We start from the raw sequence: 19,640 nt of genomic DNA on the forward strand, positions 1-19,640 counted from the left end.
AGAGAGAATCATTGATTGGCTGCCTCCTGCACACCCCCTACTGGGGATTAAGCCCGCAACCCAGGCATGTGCTCTTGGCCGGAATCGAACCCAGGACCCTTCAGCCCACAGACTGATGCTCTATCCACTGAGCCAAGCTGGATAGGGCTAAACTCATTTTTAATGCATCAGTTTGGCTCAGAGAACATAAGCTAAAACACAACAAATTTAATGAACACTTGGGAATTTCTTAAAAATATTTCAAGGTGACAGGAGCTCTTATTTCTAATTTGTTACTTTCTAACAGAGACTTTTTCACTATTATTATTTTGCTATGTTTTTATAGACTTCTAATTCCTGCTATTGTTGTATCCATCTTCCACAAGGAAAAGCCTTCTATAGCTCATTGCTAAATTTATAGCATCTTGGTTTGTTAATTTTTTAAGTCCATTGCATCCTTTCTGTTCTTTTATTGCCTGCCTTTGGTTATGATATTTTGCTCTCTTGCAAACTACATCCAATAGGTGGGCTGTAAGGTCCCCATTTGTCTTATTTCCGAGTCTTCCTTTCATATGTCAGAACTCTGGTGATAGTTTGGGACATTGACATTAGCAAAGAGAAAAGCCTGCTCACACTGAGGTTTTTCCAGATTTCCCCCGCCCTTTCTAGAATATTGACTCACGGTTCCTACATGGATAGTAGTTGACAAGTTTCATCATCATCATTGTAAATTTCACTAACGTGAACAAGGGATGTTGCCCTCTCTCTAGAGGGAGAATTCAGTTTATGGAAGCAAACTCTCCGTAGGCTCTGTGCTATTTCTTTTTTTTATACTATACTAGAGGCCCGGTGCACAAAAATTTGTGCACTGGGGGGGAGGGGGTCCCTCAGCCCGGCCTGTGCCCTCTCGCAGTCTGGGACCCCTCGGGAGATAACGACCTGCTGGCTTAGGCCTGCTCCCAGGTAGCAGAGGGCAGGCCCAATCCCTAGGTGCAGCCCCTGGTCGGGCTCAGAGCAGGGCCAATTGGGGCGTTGGGGCGCCGCCCCCTGTCATGCACAGAGCAGGGTGGATTGGGAGGTTGCGATGCCACCCCCAGTCACGCTCAGGGTAGGGCCGATTGGGGGGTTGGGGCACCGCCCCCTGTCACACTCAAGGCAGGATCGATGGGGAGGTTGCGGCGCCACCCCCTGTCACGCACAGAGCAGGGCCAATCAGGGGGTTGGGGCGCTGCCTCCTGTCACGCACACAACAGGGCCCATCAGGGGGGTTGGGGCTCCACACCCTGTCATGCACAGAGTAGGGCCCATCAGGGGGTTGGGGAGCTCCCCCCTGTCACACACAGAGCAGGGCCCATCAGGGGGTTGGGGAGCTCCCCCCTGTCACGCACAGAGCAGGGCCCATCAGGGGGTTGAGGAGCTCCCCCCTGTCACTCAGAGAGTAGGGCCGATAGGGGAGTTGGGGCACCGTCCCCTGTCACACACACAGCAGGGCGGATCAGCGGGTTGGGGCGCCGCCCTCTATCACCCACAGAGCAGGGCCAATCAGGGGGTTGGGGCGCCGCCACTGTTACACTCAGGGCAGGGCCGATGGGGAGGTTATGGCTCTACCCCGTCACACACAGAGCAGGGCCCGTGGGGGGGGGGGGTTGGGGTGCCGCACCCTGTCACACACAGAGCTGCAGGGCGATCAGGGGTTTTGGGCGCTGCTCCCTGTCACGCTGATCCCGGTGCCGGGAGGCCTCTCGGTTCCACTGATCCCGGTGCTGGGAGGCATATTACCCTTTTACTATATAGGGTAGAGGCCTGGTGCACGGGTGGGGGCCGCCTGGTTTGCCCTGAAGGGTGTCCTGGATCAGGGTGGGGGTCCCCACTGGGGTGCCTGGCCAGCCTGGGTGAGGGGATGATGGCTGTTTGCAGCTGGTCACACACCCTTCAGGGTGGGGGTACCCACTGGGGTGCCTGGCCAGTCTGGGTGAGGGGCTGAGGGCTGTTTTCAGGCTGGGGGTGACTGAAGCTCCCAACCGCTCCTTTTTTCCTTTTTTTTTTTTTTATTCTGGGCCAGCTTTAGCTTGAGGCTTGGCTCTAGGTTTCTGGCCTTTGCATACAACGTTGTGATCCTGCTGGCTGAAGCCAGGCGGTATCTGTTACAATGTTTGAAACTGCCGGCTCAGAGGCCTGCAGCGGCAGGCAGGGAACGTTGGTCACTGAGGCAAGCAAGCCTCATGTTAGTTTCAAGCTGCCTGGCTGCCGGCCACCATCTTGGCTGACAGTTAATTTGCATATCTCGCTGATTAGCCGATGCAAAGGGTAGCGGTCGTACGCCAATTACCATGTTTCTCTTTTATTAGTGTAGATGGGTAGCCTTGTTTTAATAGGGTGAAATTGAAGACAATATAAATATTCTCAATAGAGAATTGCTAAATAAATTATGACGCATCCAAACAACGGAGTACTATACAGCCACAAAAAATTATGAAGAACAATATGTAATTACATGGAAAGATGATCAGGATATTGTGAGAAATGGTATGTGGAACATGGTTCCATTTTTATCAAGTACATATTTTCTATATTGATTAATATTTCCTTAAGATGGGTTTTTAGACATAGGATTAATAAATTATTTTTAAAAGATCCATAGATATTTAATATACATATACCTGACCACATTGGTGAATGTATATAAGTGTACACAATCAGTGGTTCTTGGACAGTGAGGTTTTTATCCTCCCCCTCTCTTTTTTGTCTTTCTATTTTCAAAATTATCTACAAAAATCAGATATTACTTTTGTATTATGAAAAAAGGGAGGGGTATTTTTCTTACCTGTTTTACAAAAGAAGTATAAAGCTATGTTAAGGTTGATAAGAACAGGACTTGGCCTAAACGCAGAATCTTGGCAGGTGATGTTCTGGGAACCTGGCTCTCCAAGCCCCATTGAAGGTAAGGGTGCACTGCCACAATAGATATGACTCTGTCCTGTGGTCAGCAGCAAGCTACACCATTTCTCTTCCTCCCCTGGACCCAGTGGGGATGTCAGGTGCCACAGTAGGGGTCCGCCTCCCTGTCTCTGAATGCTTGTCTGCATTTCAGTTTTTTGTGCTATTGCTTTGAAGTTGAAAATCTTGAAGGTTGTGTTTCAGGATCGATTTTCTATTTTATTTTTTATTGAGATATAATTGACTAAAATAAAACAAGCAAACAAACAAAACAAAACAAAAAAAACCAAGAAAACTATAATTGAGTATACAGCAGTGGAAAAGAATGGATGGGAGCTGCCTACCACCAGTGGGTGGATCTCAGGAACATAGTGTCGAACAGAAAAAAGGAAGCTGTAGAAGAATTTGAATAGATCGAGTTCTCAAATTACAAAACTAAGCACTGTTATTTTAAGAATATAAATGTGGTAAAATGAGTTTTAGTAAAAGAAAATGGCAAACATAAAATGCAAAGTGATGATGGCCTCTGAGTGAGGAGGGGAAAGCTATCAGGGAGGGGCACACAGGAGATTCCGGCATAATCACAATGTCTTTTTTGGTTAATCCTCACCCTAGGATATTTTCTCCCATTGATTTTTAGAGAGAGAGAGAGAGAGAAGGGAGGGGGAGAGACAGAGAGACGAAAACATTGATGTGAGAGAGGCACATCAATTGGTTGCCTCCCGCACGTACTCCAACTGGGGCCGGGGATTGAACCTGTGACCAAGGTATGTGCCCTTGACCTGAATTGAACCCGAAACCCTTCAGTCTGTGGGCCAATTCTCTAACCACTGAGCAACCGGCTAGGGCTGCAATATCCTTGTTTTGAACTAGTTTGTGGATGTATGGGCATTTGTTATATCACTCTTTACACCTTTTGTATTTTACAAATAGTCTTTTGCATACGCAATATTGAAGAAAGTCAGTAAAAGAGAAGCACTTGATTTTTAAAATGGTGTCACACACAAAATAAACTCCAACTGAAGTGGTGTTTTCAAACTCTCCTCTGTGCAGATCAAGTGTGTGATCTGTAAAGCACACTGGATATGGGCGTGGCTTTGGGCTTAGTTCCCTTGAACTCCCATCCAACACAGATGAGCTATGTGAAGAATGGCTCTGATAGCACATTATTCCCCTTCCAGATTTCAGATAAGCTAAGCCACTTGTGGGTGGCTGTACATATTAATGGTATTGCTCTTTTCAGCGTTCAAGTTTGTTTATTTATTTATTTATTTATTTATTTATTTAATATTTCTATTGATTTCAGAGAGTAAGGGAAAGGGAGAGAAAGAAACATCAATGATGAAAGAGGACCATTGAGTGGCTGCCTCTGCACAAACCCCCACTGGGGATTGAGCCCGCAACCCAGGCATGTGCCCTTGGCTAGAATTGAAACCGGGACCCTTCAGGCCGCAGGCCGATACTCCATCCACTGAACCAAACTGGCTAGGGCTCAAGTTTATTTTTATTGTTCCCATTATCGGGTACTTGCATGGGCTTTAGAAAACTAGCTTCAGCAACACTCTCAAAGATGTGGCTGAGCATAGCTTTCTTCTTGTAACCTAGAGAGAGGAAATTGAGTATGGCCCAGTGGATTGCCCCAACTTCTGTAGGTGTGCCCGACCTCTCAGTTCTAACATGTAACATATTCTTCAGTGGTTTCAGGCTCTTAGAAGTATATTCTCTTCCTTTTGTCATTATGATGGGGAATGTTTCTGTTGTTCATTGCTGCTGTGAGAAACTATCAAAATTTAGTGGAATAAAACAAATAATCTGTTATTAATTCTCACAGCTCTTTGACTTAGGCTAACCAAAAGGTCTCTCTTTGGGTCCTCTATCTGTGTGGGTTCTCTGTGGGTTGATTTTGGCTCACTGGGCACTTTTCACTTGGAATCTTCCACACAGTTACACTCCAGTGTCAGCTGAGTTAACCTAGGGCTCAACTGAGCTGGAGGTCCAAGGTGGGTCATTCACCTGGCTGGCAGTTGATGCTGGCTTTGGCTGGAGCTCAGCAGGGGCTGTCAACCAGAATAGAATGCCCATATGTAGCCTCTCCATATGACTTGGGCATCTTATAGTATGGCAACTGAGTTCTAGGAGGGAGTATCCTCAAGAGTGGGTGTCTCCCAGGACAGGGAGTGGAAGCTGCCAGGCTATTTAAGGACTGTGCCCTGAATTGGAACAGCATTACTTCTCTGCTGTATTTTATTGTTCAAAACAGTCAGGCCAACCCAGGTTCAGTGGGATGTCGATAAAAACTCAAAATATCATGTGGGATGGGAGGAGCTATTATTATGGCCAGCTTTAGAAAATAGTCTGCTAAATAATCACTGTCAGAGATAGCTCATATCTGAGATCAGTTTTGTATTAGGAACCTAGCCTAGGTTAATTTCACTTCCCCATGCATTGGAAACAAAACATTTTGTTTGTCCATGTAAGGAAAAACATTAAGACCAAGTTGTCTGAATGGCTCCCATTAAGTACCTCCCACTCAGAATCACAGCCTCACGGAAGGCTCTTGGAGCCAGCCTTTTCCTTTGGAGGTCGAGGACATTGAATCGATTATTAGTGGGCACCATTTCCATAGGCTGCTCTGGAAGATGTGTGGCATGGTCATCCCTGACTACAGGTGAGTGTCTTCAGTAGGTCTGGGCTCCCTGCACTGGCAATTTCACTGTTGCTTTCTTTCTTTCTTTCTTTCTTTCTTTCTTTCTTTCTTTCTTTCTTTCTTTCTTTCTTTCTTTCTTTCTTTCTTTCTTTCTTTCTTTCTTTCTTTCTTTCTCTCTCTCTTTCTTTCTTTCTTTCAATTTATTGATTTTAGAGAGGAAGGGAGTGGGAGAGAAAGAGATAGAAAAATTAGTGATGAGAGAGAATCATTGATCAGCTGCCTCCTGCACTGGGGATCAAGCCTGCAACCCAGGCATGTGTCAGAAATTGAACTGTGACCTCTTGGTTCATAGATCAATGCTCAACCAGAGGCATGCTGGCCGGGCTTCATTGTTTCCTACCTACTCATTGGGTCCTCCTGGTGATCAAATAGATCCTTATTAAATAGATGAAGCACTTAAAAATAAAACTCTATGAAAGCACAGTAAGTTCCCATGATGAATTTGTGTTTAATTTCTTTAATCAGCCAAGATACTTATTTCTAGGAAATTGGCAGGGGGATGAAATTACCAAACTTCGTGTGAGCAAAAGAACCTTGAAGACATTATGCTGAGCGAAATAAGCCAGATCAAAAGAATCATTCCTGCATGATTTCATTTCTGTGAGCTACCTGGAATAGTCAAATTTCTAGAGACTGTCTAGAAGGGAGGGGTTTGCCAGGGGCTGGGGAGAGAGGAATGGGAAGTTAGTGTTTAATGGGAACAGAGTTCTGTGGGTGGATGGTGGTGGTGGTTTGCACCACAGTGTGAATGTACTTAATGTCACTGAATTGTATACTTACAAATGGTTAAGGTGGCAAATTTTGTGTTACATGTATTTTGCTACAATGTCTATTGCCATAGTCTAATGCCAGATCCAGCTCTGGTGTCCATCTAAAAGAGGTGGTGGAAGAAAGCCTAACACTCCCTCATTACATTGTCATCAAAGTTAAGCGACGTTAGGACATGGTGTCAACAACGTGGCTTCCAAAACTATTGTCACCTCCACCTGGGACATCTTATAGATAGTATATGTTCCTGTTAGGGTAATAGTGCGACAGGGACTTTTGAGTTTGTGCTAGTGAGCCTTACATTTGTTCTACTTAGAAGATGAAATTGTTCAACTTTAGGGAACCAGCTGTTTTAGGATTGGAGACTTCTGTGGTCAGGCACAGTAATTACCTTCTGGCATGGTTTTGGTCTTCCAGAGCCACTGCCAAAGGATTCCCACTGTCTCCAAAGAATGTGAAGGTGCCATATCCGGAGTCTCCTGTGCAGAACCGCTTAGCCACCTTTTCCGGCCAGGAAACACCCAAGAAGAAAGCAGACAAAGAGAAGAGCAACAAGGAACGGGAAGGGGCCCTGGCTCAGCAGGCAGCTGGCTCACTCAGGGTGGAAGCCTCAGAGAAACGCCTGGTGGAGAAGCATGCCTCCGAGAAGAACGTGGCTGCAGGAGGGAAGGCCGAGAGCAGCGCAGGTGGGCCCTCTTTGCCCATGCCACTCCAGCCTTGGCTTTTCCAGCCTGTTTGTCCTTTGACCTGGTCCACGATCCACATGGGAGTCTCGTGTTTGGGGGAGAGAGGGAAGAGAGGGTCATCATATAGAAAACTGCACGTCATGTGCTCTCTAGGCTTGCACATTGCCCCTCAGTCCTGTCCCCTGCTGCATCGGGCCAGCATCACCACATGCTGGAAGAGGCTCTTCCTTTAGTCCTATAAGCTGCTGTGAAGGATGCAACGAGTTCACCCAGATGGGCGCAGGGATGGTGGCTGCTGTGGGACCTGCTAGTGACCTTATCTCTCCTCCTAGCCTTTCCACTGCTCTCCACTGTGAAATATATTCCAGTCATAGCCGCCCATTGCAGCATCTCTGCTCAGTGGCTAATTGTGCCAGTCCTGTGGCATTTCCCATCCCCCACTGGGTAGGATCTTCCCTTTCAAGTGGCAGCTGCTAAGTGAGTGTGATCAATTTTATTTCCCTTGATCCCTCTGGTGCAGCCTCAGGGAAGCCTATTGCAGGTACCACCAATGCAGGAGAGGCTGCAAAGATCCTGGCAGAAAAGAGACGCCAGGCCCGTCAGCAGAAGGAACAGAAGGAACAGGAGAGGCTGGAAAAGATGGAGCAAGACAGGTATGGGGGTACTCAGGGTTTGGTTTTTTTTTATTTCTCTTTATTGCTGAAAGTATTACAGATGTCCCCACTTTTTCTCCATTGACCCCCTCCCCCCCACACCCACCCCCTCCCCGGGCCTTCACAACCCTATTGTCTGTGTCCATGGGTTATGCATATATGCATACAAGTTCTTTGGTTAATCTTTCCCCACCTACCCACCTCTGCCTTCCCTCTGAGATTTATCAGTCTGTTCCATGCTTCTATGTCTCTGGATTTATTTTGTTCATCAGTTTATTTTGTTCATTAGATTTCACATATGAGTGAGATCATGTGATACTTGTCTTTCTCTGACTGACTTATATATATATTTTGTTATTGATTTCAGAGAGGAAGGGAGAAGGAGAGAGAGAGAGAAACATCAGTGATGAGAGAGAATCATTGATTGGCTGCCTCCTACACACCCTCTACTGGGGATCGAGCCCACAACCCAGGCATGTGCCCTTGGCCATAATCGAACCTGGGACCCTTCAGTCCACAGGCTGATGCTCTATCCACTGAGCCAAGCTGGCTAGGGCTGACGACTTATTTCACTTAGCATGATACTCTCCAGGTCTCTCCATGCTCTCTCAAAGGGTAAGAGATCCTTCTTTTTTATTGCTGCATAATATTCCATGATGTATATGTACCACAGCTTTTTAGTCACTCGTCTATTGATGGGCACTTGGGCTGTTTCCAGATCTTAGCTATTATAATTTGTGCTGCTATGAACATAGGGGTGCATATATTCTTTCTGATTGGATTTAGGATTTTTAGGATATACTCCTAGAAATGGGATCACTGGGTCAAATTGTAGTTCCATATTTAACTTTTTGAGGGAACTCCATTCTGTTTTCCATAATGGCTGTACCAGTCTGCATTCCCACTAGCAGTGTACTAGGTTCCCTTTTCTCCACATTGTCGCCAGAACTTGGCATTTGTTGATTTGTTGATGATAGCCATTCTGACGTGTCTGTGTGCATCTCTCTGATGATTAGTGACTTTGAGCACTTTTTCATATGTCTCTTGGCCATCTGTATGTCCCCTTGGGAGAAGTGTCTATTTAGGTCCTTTGCCCATTTTTTAATTGGATTGTCTTCTCTTTTTTTATTGCTTAAAGTATTACAAAGAGTATTACATATGTCTCCTCCCCCCCCCCTTGACAATCCCCTGGCCTCCCCTATCCCCCAGTGTCCTATGTCCATTGGTTATGCTTATATGCATGCATACAAGTCCTTTGGTTAATCTCTTACCCACCCCCCTCCTGCCCTCCCACCCTCCCCTGCCTTCCTGCTGTAGTTTGACAGACTGTTCGAGGCAGCTCTGCCTCTGTATCTATTTTTGTTCATAAGTTTATAATGGTCTTTATTATCCAGAAATGAGTGAGATCATGTGGTATTTTTCCTTCATTGACTGGCTTATTTCACTTAGCATAATGCTCTCCAGTTCCATCCATGCTGTTGCAAATGGTAAGAGTTCCTTCTTTTTTACAGCAGCATAGTATTCCATTGTGTAGATGTACCACAGTTTTCTAATCCATTCATCTACAGATGGGCACTTAGGCTGTTTCCAGATCTTAGCTATGGTGAATTGTGCTGCTATGAACATAGGGGTGCATATATCCTTTCTGATTGGTGTTTCTGGTTTCCTGGGGTATATTCCTACAAGTGGGATTACAGGGTCAAATAGGAGTTCCATTTGTAGTTTTTTGAGGAAACTCCATACTGTCTTCCATAGTGGCTGCACCAGTCTGCATTCCCACCAGCAGTGCACAAGTGTTCCTTTTTCTCCACATCCTCTCCAGCACTTGTCGTTTGTTGATTTGTTGATGATAGCCAGTCTGACAGGTGTGAGATGGTACCTCATTGCTGTTTTGATTTGCATCTCTCGGATGATTAGTGACTTTGAGCATGTTTTCATATGTCTCTTGGCTTTCTGAATGTCCTCTTTTGAAAGGTGTCTATTTAGGTCCTTTGCCCATTTTTTGATTGGATTGTTTATCTTTGTTTTGTTAAGTTGTATGAGTTCCCTATAAATTTTGGAGATTAGGCCCTTATCAGATATGTCATTGGCAAATATGTTTTCCCACACAGTGGGTTTTCTCGTTGTTTTGTTGATGGTTTCTTTTGCTGTGCAGAAGCTTTTTATTTTGATGTAGTCCCATTTGTTTATTTTTTCTTTAGTTTCAAGTGCCCTAGGAGCTGTATCAGTGAAGAAATTGCTTCGGCATATGTCTGAGATTTTCTTGCCTTTGGATTCTTCTAGAATTTTTATGGTTTCCTGTCGTACATTTAAGTCCTTTATCCATTTTGAGTTTATTTTTGTGTATGGTGTAAATTTGTGGTCTAGTTTCATTTTCTTGCATATATCTGTCCAATTTTCCCAACACCATTTATTGAAGAGACTATCTTGGCTCCATTGTATGTTCTTGCCTCCTTTGTCAAATATTAATTGAGCATATTGGTTAGGGCCGATTTCTGGGCTCTCTATTCTATTCCATTGATCTATATGCCTATTCTTGTGCCAGTACCAGGCAGTTTTGAGAACAGTGGCTTTGTAATACAACTTGATATCTGGTATTGAGATCCCACCTACTTTGTTCTTTTTCAGGATTGCTGCAGCTATTCGGGGTCTTTTTTTATTCCAGATGAATTTTTGGAAAGTTCGTTCTAGATCTCTGAAGTATGCTGTTGGTACTTTAATGGGAAGTGCGTTGAATTTATAGATTGCTTTGGGTAGTATGGACATTTTAATGATGTTGATTCTACCAATCCATGAACACGGTATGTTCTTCCATCTGTTTATGTCTTCCTCTATGTCTTTTTTCAACGTCCTGTAGTTTTCTGAGTAGAGGTCTTTTACCTCTTTAGTTAAGTTTATTCCTAGGTAGCTTAGTTTTTTTGGTGCAATGGTAAACGGGATTGTTTTTATAATCTCTCTTTCTGAAAGTTCACTATTGGTGTATAGAAATGCCTCAGATTTCTTGGGGTTAATTTTGTATCCTGCTACATTGCCAAATTCATGTATTAAGTCTAGTAGCTTTTTGATGGAATCTCTAGGGTTTTGTATGTATAATATCATGTCGTCTGCAAATAAGGACAGTTTTACTTCCTCTTTTCCAATTTGGATGCCTTTTATTTCTTCTTCTTGCCGAATTGCAATGGCTAACACTTCCAGTACTATGTTGAACAGGAGTGGTGAGAGGGGGCATCCCTGTCTTGTTCCTGTTCTTAGGGGAAATGGTGTTAGTTTTTGTCCGTTGAGTATGATGTTGGCTGTGGGCCTGTCCTATATGGCTTTTATTATGTTGAGGTATGATCCTTCTACTCCCACCTTGCTGAGAGTTTTTATCAAAAATGGGTGTTGAATTTTGTCAAATGCTTTTTCTGCATCAATTGATATGACCATGTGGTTTTTTTCTTTCAATTTGTTTATGTGATGTATCACGTTTATTGATTTGCGGATATTGTACCATCCTTGCATCCCTGGGATAAATCCTACTTGGTCATGGTGTATGATCTTTCTGATGTACTGCTGGATCCGATTTGCTAAGATTTTGTTGAGGATTTTGGCATCTATGTTCATGAGGGATATTGGCCTGTAATTCTCTTTCATTGTGTTGTCTTTACCTGGTTTTGGTATTAGGGTGATGCTGGCTTCATAGAATGAGCTTGGAAGTGTTCCTTCCTCTTGAATTTTTTGTAGTAGTCTGAGGAGGATAGGTTTTAGTTCTTCCTTGAATGTTTGGTAAAACTCCCCTGTGAAGCCATCTGGTCCTGGGCTTTTGTTTGATGGAAGCTTTTTGATGACTGCTTCAATTTCTTCCATAGTTATTGGCCTGTTGAGATTTTTAGATTCTTCCTGATTGAGTTTTGGAATGCTGTATTTTTCTAGGAATTTGTCCATTTCCTCCAGGTTGTCTAGTTTGTTGGAGTAAAGCTGTCCATAGTATTTTTTAACAATCATTTGTATTTCTGTGGGGTCTGTTGTTATTTCGCCTCTATCATTTCTGATGTTGTTGATTTGGGTCCTTTCTCTTTGCTTCTTGGTGAGCCTGGCTAGAGGTCTGTCAATCTTGTTTATCCTTTCAAAGAACCAGCTCTTGGTTTCATTGATTTTCTGTATTGTTTTTTTGGTCTCTATGTCATTTATTTCTGCTCTAATCTTTATTATCTCCTTTCTTCTGCTCACTCTGGGCTTTTCTTGTTGCTCTCTTTCTAATTCTTTGAGTTGTAGATTTAGATGATTTACTACCATTTTTTCTTGTTTGTTGAGATAGGCCTGTAGAGCTATAAACTTCCCTCTCAGGACTGCTTTCATTGCGTCCCAAAGGTTTTGGATTGTTGTGTTTTCATTGTCATTGGTTTCCAGGATGTTTTTAATTTCTTCTTTGATCTCATTGGTAACCCAATCAATATTTAATAACGTGCTATTCAGCTTCCAAGTGTTTGAGTATTTTGAGTTGTTTTTATTGTAGTTTATCCTATCTAATAAAAGAAAAAAATGGTAATTGGCGTACGACGATACCCTTTTCATTGGCTAATCAGGGCTATATGCAAATTAACTGCCAACTAAGATTGGCAGTTAACTGCCAACAAGATGGCGGTTAATTTGCATATGTAGGCACAATGCAGGGAGGCGAAAGGGAAAGCAGGAAGAAGCCCCCTGCCACTGGCAGTGATCGGAAACCCAGGGGGGAGCTAAGAGCTAGGGGGCAGGGCAAAGGCGGCCCTGGGGCCGCCTTTGCCCTGCCCCCTAGCCATGATCAGAGAATCAGGTGCCTTTGCCGCCCTGGCCAGTGATAGCAGGAAGTAGGGGTGGAGCCAGCGATCAGAGGGAGATGGGGGTCCCCTGCCCAGGCATGATTCCTGGGCCAGAGGCCTCAGGCCTTGACGGGGGCCAGAGCCAGTGATCAGGGGGAGATGGGGGTCCCCTGTCCAAGCCTGACACCTCTGGCGGAGGCGTCAGGCCTGGGCAAGGGGCCGATCAGGCGATCGGAGGGTGATGAGGGTCTACGCCTCTGGCCGAGGCATCAGGCCTGGGCTGGGGGCAGAGCCAGTGATGGGGGAAATGAGGGTCCCCTGCCCAGGCCTGACGCCTCTGTCAGAGGCGTCAGGCCTGGGCAAGGGGCTGATCCTGCGATTGGAGGGTGATCGGGGTCAACGCCTGAGGGCTCCCAGTATGTGAGAGGGGCAGGCTGGGCTGAGGGACACTCCCCCCCACACACACACACACCCAGTGCACGAATTTCATGCACCGGGCCCCTAGTTTCTAATATTATGGCCTTGTGGTCTGAGAAGATGCTTGGTATGATTTCAATCTTCTTGAATTTGGGGAGACTTTGTTTGTGACCCAATATGTGGTCTATTTTTGAAGATGTCCCATGAGCACTTGAGAAGAACGTACATTTTATGGCTTTGGGGTGAAGTGTTCTGAAGATGTCCATCTGATCTAGTGAGTCATTTAGGATTGCTGTTTCTTTGCTGAGTTTTTGTCTAGCGGATTTATCCAGTGATGTCAGTGGTGTATTAAAGTCCCCTACTATGACTGTATTGTTGTCGATCTCTCCCCTGATATCTTCCAGGAGTTTTCTTATGTATGTGGGTGCTCCTGCATTGGGTGCATATATGTTTATCAGGGTTATATCCTCTTGTTAGTATTATGAAGTGGCCTTCCTTATCTCTTGTTATGGCCTTCACTTTGAGGTCTATTTTGTCTGATATAAGTATTGCTACCCCAGCTTTTTTTTTCATTTCCATTTGCCTGAAAGATATTTTTCCATCCCTTCACTTTCAGTCTGTGTGAGTCCCTTCTAATGAGGTGGGTCTCTTGTAGACAGCAAATATATGGGTCATTTTTTTTATCCATTCAGCCACTTCGATGTCTTTTGATTGGACCATTTAGTCCATTTACGTTTAAAGTTATTATTGAAAGGTACTTATTTGTAGTCATTTCTATTTTTTTTGTGTGGCTCTTTTCTTTCTGGGCTTTTTAGTTCTTCTTTTTACACCAGTCCCTTTAGCATTTCTTGCATTGCTGGCTTGGTGGTGATAAACTCCCTTAGCCTTTTTTTGTCTGTGAAGCTTCTTATTTCCCCTTCAATTTTGAATGATAGCCTTGCTGGATAGAGTATTCTTGGATTCAGTCCTTTGCTTTGCATCACTTTGTAAATTTCTGTCCATTCTTTTCTGGCCTGATGTGTTTCTGTTGAGAAATCATTTGATAATCTGATGGGGGAATCCTTTATAGGTAACTCTCTGTTTCTCTCTTGCAGCCTTTAAGATTCTGTCTTTGTCTTGTACATTTGCCATTGTTATTATGATGTGTCTTGGTGTGGGTCTTTTGGGGTTCATCTTGCCTGGGACTCTCTGTACTTGTGTAACTTTTTTCTTCCCCATATCTGGGAAGTTTTCTGACATTATTTCTTCAAATAGATTTTCTAATCCTTGCTGCTCTTCTTGTCCTTCTTGCGGCCCTATTATGCGTATGTTACTTTGTTTCATGTTGTCCCGAAGCTCCCTTAGGCTCTCCTCCTGCTTTTTAATTTTTTTCTCCAGTTGCTGTTCAGATTGAGCTTGTTCCTCTGCCTTATCTTCTAATTCACTAATTCTGTCCTCTGCTTCTTCTAGTCTGCTGTTGAAACTTTCCATGGTGTTTTTGATTGTAGCTATATCATTTTTCATTTCTTCCTGATTCTTGCATAGGTTGTTGATTTTCTCATCCATCCGGTGAATGAATTGTACAACCATTATTCTGAATTCTTTTTCTGTCATGTTGCATGCTTCAACTTCATTAATGTCCTTTCTTGGTGACCCCTCATTGTCTTTCCTCTGGGTGTTGTTTCGTCTCTTCATTCTGATTATCTCCCGATGGTTCAGACGTCGAGTTGCGTGGGCCTGGGCCGTGTGCAGTGGGAGCCTCCCACCACCCTAGTGTCACTGAAGAGCTCTGACACTAAGATGTGTGGTTGTGGTGGGTTGGTGGGAACCAGGCTCGCTCAGAGTCAGTGTTGTCAGCGCTCAATGTGGCCTCGTATGCACCCTTAGAATCAGTGACCCTGCCTTCACCGTGCTGAAACAGAGACCCCCCTGAAGCGTGTTGAAAACCAGAGCCCCCTAGCGTGCACCAGGAGTCAGAGTTCCCCAGAATCCAGTATCAGAGTCTCTGTTGCTTCGCGGGACCTTGCCTTGAGAATCAGGGTCCCTGTGTGCCCTTGCACCAGGAATTGGAGTCACTGGCTCTTAGTATGAATGCACAGGGAATCAGGATCTCAGGCGCAGGTGATTAGAAACACAGTCAAGTCACTGGTGCTTGGTGCTGCCTCCTGCCCAGAGAATCGGGGTCCCTGGGCCTGTGATAAGCGGGACAAATTCCTGGTATTCGCGCGATTGCTCCCAGCCCAGGGCTCAGAAGCCGGCCCTACGCGGGATCAGTTCCAAGGTGCTCTCGCACTTCCAGGCTAAAGTTCCTGGAGCGCTGAGGCCAGGCAAGGGGTGGGTCTATCAGTTAGTTACTCTGGCGCTGCCCACAAGCCTGCAGGAAGGGGGGATGGGCTCTGTTACTCACAGATCTGCTGCGGGGATTTCTGAACTTTTGGTGTCTGCAGGTCTGTAGCTGTGGTCACAGGTCTCTGTCCCCAGTGGCTGCAGGGTCCTGGTATCCGTCTGAGATCAGACTGGGTGGTGCTGAGGCCAGGATCCTAGTCTCAAGCAGCTCTGTTTCTCAAGATGGCGTGGTCGCCCTGCCTGTGCTGGCCGCCCAGGGGTGTCGGGACAGGGAGCGGGACTCTGCCACCTATGACTGCCCGGTTTAGCAGCCCCTTAGAAGACCTGCAGAATCTAACTGTCCCTAGCTCATACACACACACCACACACGTCCACACACTCCTTTATCACTTCCTTGCGCTCTCACACTCTCTCCCTCCCTACCTTCCTGCTGGTCGCCATTTTCTCCTCTTCTGGATTGTCTTCTTTTTGTTAAGTTGTATGAGTTCCTTATATATTTTGGAAATTGACCCCATATCAAATACAAATATGTTCTCCCATGCAATGGGCTTTCTTATTGTTTTGTTGATGGTTTCTTTTGCTGTGCAAAAGCTTTTTATTTTGATGTAGTCCCATTTGTTTATTTTCTCCCTAGTTTCTTTTAACTTAGGTCCTAGGGCCTAGGACATGTATTCATAAACAGATTTTTATGAAAGATATCTGAGATTTTACTGCCTATGGTTTCTTCTAAAATTTTAATGGTTTAATGACATATTTAAGTCTTTCATCCATTTTTAGTTTATTCTTATGTATGGTGTAAGTTGGTCTAGTTTCTTTCTTTCTTTCTTTCTTTCTTTCTTTCTTTCTTTCTTTCTTTCTTTTTTTTTTTTTTTGCATGTATCTGTCCAATTTTCTCAGCACCATTTGTTGAAAAGACTGTCTTTACTCCATTGTATGCTCTTGCCTCCTTTGTCAAATATTAATTGAGCATAATGCCTTGGGTTGATTCCTGGGGTCTCTGTTCTGTTCCATTGATCTATCTGCCTGTTTGTGTGCCAGTACCAGGCTGTTTTGAGTACGAGGGCTTTGTAGTATAACTTATAATCCAGTATTGTGATTCCTCCAACTTTGTTCTTCTTTCTCAAAATTGCTGCAGCTATTCAGAGTCTTTTTGGGTTCTATATAAATTTTTGTAGTGTTTGTTCTAGATATATGAAATATGTTGTTGGTGTTTTAATAGGGATTGCATTGAATCTATAGATTGCTTTAAGTAGTGTGGACATTTTAATGATGTTGATTCTACCAATCCATGAATATGGTATATTCTTCTACTTGTTTATATCTTCCTCTATCTCTTTTCAATGTCTTGTAGTTTTCTGAGTACAGGTCTTCTATCTCCTTTGTTAACTTTATTCCTAAGTATCTTAATTTTTTGTTGTTGTTGTTGCAGTGGTAAACGGGATTGATTTTTTTCATTTCTCTTTCTGAGAGTTTAATATTGGTGTGTAAAAATGCCATTGATTTCTGGGTGTTAATTTTGTTTCCTGCTACATTGTCACATTCATTTAAGTCCTGTAGTTTTTTTAAAAAATATATATTTTATTGATATTTTACAGAGAGGAAGGGAGAAGGAGAGGGATAGAGAGTTAGAAACATCGATGAGAGAGAAACATTGATTCAGCTGCTTCCTGCACACTCCCTACTGGGGTTGCCTTGACTGGAATTGAACCTGGGACCCTTCAGTCCGCAGGCCGACATTCTATCCACTGAGCCAAACAGATCAGGGCAAGTCCTGTAGTTTTTTATGGAGTCTTTAGTGTTTTCTATGTATAATATCATGTCATCTGTGAAAAATGACAGTTTTAGTTCCTCTTTTCCAATTTGGATGCCTTTTACTTTTTCTTCCTTTTTTGATCACTGTGGCTAAGATATCCAGTGCTATGTTGAATAAGAGCGGTGAAAGTGGACATCCCTATCTTTTTCCTGTTCTTAGGGGAAATGGATTTAGTTTCTGCCCATTGAGTATGACAGTGATGGCAAATCTTTTGAGCTCGGCACGTCAGCATTTTGAAAAACCCTAACTTAACTCTGGTGCCGTGTCACATATAGAAATTTTTTGATATTTGCAACCATAGTAAAACAAAGATTTATATTCTTGATATTTATTTTATATATTTAAATGCCATTTAACAAAGAAAAATCAACCAAAAAAATGAGTTCACGTGTCACTTCTGACACGTGTGTCATTGGTTTGTCATCACTGGAGTATGATGGTCACTGTAGGTTTGTCATACATGGCCTTTATTATGTTGAAGTATAATCGCTCTATTCCCACTTGGCTGAGAGTTTTTATCAAAAATGGGTCCTAGCTGGTTTGGCTCAGTGGATAGAGCGTTGGCCAGTGGACTGAAGGGTCCCAGGTTCGATTCTGGTCAAGGGCACATGTCCAGTTTGTGGGGTCGATCCCCAGTGGGGGGTGTGCGGTAGTTGGCAATCAGTGATTCTCATTGGCAATCAGTGATTCTCATCATTGATGTTTCTATTTCTCTCTCCCTCTCCTTGTATTTTCTTGCCATCTTTTGTATTTCTGAGGTGTCAGTTGTTATTTCATCCTTTTCATTTCTAATTTTATTGATTTGGATCTTCTCTCTCTGTTTCCTGATGACTCTGGCTAAAGATTCATCAATCTTGTTTATCCTTTCAAAGAACCAGCTCTTGGTTTCATTGATCTTTTGTATTTTTATTTTGTTTTAGTCTCTGTGTCATATTTCCACTCTGATCTTTATCATTTCCTTCCTTCTATTTCCTCTGGGCTTTTCTTATTGGTCTTTTCCTAATTCTTTAAGTTATGGTGTTAGATAGTTTATTGAAAATTTTTCTTGTTTTATGAGGTAGGCTTGTAGTGCTATGAATTTCCCTCTCAGGATTGCTTTCACTGTGTCTCATAGATTTTGGGTTGTTTGTATTCATTTTTATTTGTTTCCAGGAAGTTTTTGTTTCTTCCTTGATCTCATTGGTAACCCATTCATTGTTTAATAACATGTGATTTAGCCTCCATGTGTTTGGATTATTTTCTTATTTTTTAGTTCGTGTCTTTTATGAACCCAAATACAATTACTTGTCTTCTGGTTTGTTGAAGCAATAGATCAGACAACATTTGCCACAATAATGGCTGTCAAAGTGGCTGGCCATAAAAACTCCAGCACCACATTCATCTGAAGGGCACTCCTGATGAAGGCGACTGATTTTGCCATTCTCATCCACTTTGTAGTATTTCAGGACAGCCAGCTTAACCTTCTTTCTCTTATGCTTGTTCTTCTTGGGAGTGGTGTAAGACTTCTTCTTCCTTTTCTTGGCACCACCACAACATCTCAACACAAGATGAAGCGTGGACTCCTTTTGAATGTTGTAGTCAGACAAAGTACTCCCATCTTCCAGTTGCTTGCCAGCAAAGATCAGTCTTTGCTGATCAGGAGGAATTCCTTCCTTATCCTGGATCTTGGCCTTTACATTTTCTATTGTATCCGAGGGTTCAAGACCTCGAGAGTGATGGTCTTCCCCGTGAGGGTTTTCACAAAAATCTGCATCTTGGCGGTGACTCCATCTGAGGTGGAGGAGAAGGAAGAGACGGGTTACACCTGGGGACACAAGAGGGGAAGGCCGGTAGGGAGGGAGCGGATGAGAAGCACACGTGTTTGAATATTTTTGAGTTGATTTCTAATTTCATGCCCCTGTGATCTGAGATGATGCTTGATATGATTTCCATCTTCTTGAACTTGTAGAGACTTGTTTTGTGTCCTAACATGTGGAATATGCATTTTGAGAAAAATGTATATTCTGCAACTTTGAGGTGAAATGTTCTGTTAATGCCAATTAAATCCATCTGATCTAATGTGTCATTTAGAGTCACTGTTTCCTTGTTGATTTTTTGTCTGGAAGATATATCCAGTGAAGTTAGTGGGTTGTTAAAGTCCCCTACTATGGCTGCATTGCTGTCAATCTCTCCCTTAAAATACTCCAGATAGTGTTTTACACACACACACACACACACACACACACACACACACACACACATTTTTAGGTGCTTCTGTATTGGGTGCATATATGTTTACCAGGTTTATGTCTTGTATCAATCCCCTTAGTATTATGTAGTGACCTTTATTATCTGTTGTGATGGCCTTCATTTTTAAGTCTATTTTGTCAGATATGAGTATTGCTACCCCAGCTTTTTTGTTTGTTTCCATTTGCATTGAAAAATTTTTTCCATCCCTTTACTCTCATCCTGTGTGAGTTTTTTGTTCTAAGGTAGGTCTCTTGTAGACAGAATATATATTCCTGAATCATGTTTTCTGCCCAAAGTGTGGGTGGGAACCCGCCACAGCTAAGATATCCCTCCAGAACTTCAGCT

General features: G+C 43.5%; 1 protein-coding gene and 1 pseudogene across 3 annotated transcripts in view; one reads left to right on the forward strand and one right to left on the reverse strand.

Moving 5' to 3' along the window:
* MAP7D2 (MAP7 domain containing 2) overlaps nucleotides 1–19,640 on the forward strand; it is a 110,771-nt gene that overhangs the window by 72,274 nt on the left and 18,857 nt on the right. For all 3 annotated transcript variants that reach the window (XM_059680481.1, XM_059680480.1, XM_059680482.1), the window contains 2 exons: nucleotides 6,809–7,077; nucleotides 7,598–7,730. In XM_059680481.1, coding sequence (XP_059536464.1) covers nucleotides 6,809–7,077; nucleotides 7,598–7,730 — 402 coding nt within the window. The remainder of the gene's footprint in view (nucleotides 1–6,808; nucleotides 7,078–7,597; nucleotides 7,731–19,640) is intronic.
* LOC132223810 (ubiquitin-ribosomal protein eS31 fusion protein-like) lies at nucleotides 18,300–18,834 on the reverse strand (annotated as a pseudogene).

The sequence above is a fragment of the Myotis daubentonii genome, chromosome X, assembly GCF_963259705.1.
Source record: "Myotis daubentonii chromosome X, mMyoDau2.1, whole genome shotgun sequence".
NCBI classification, from domain to species: Eukaryota; Metazoa; Chordata; class Mammalia; order Chiroptera; family Vespertilionidae; genus Myotis; species Myotis daubentonii.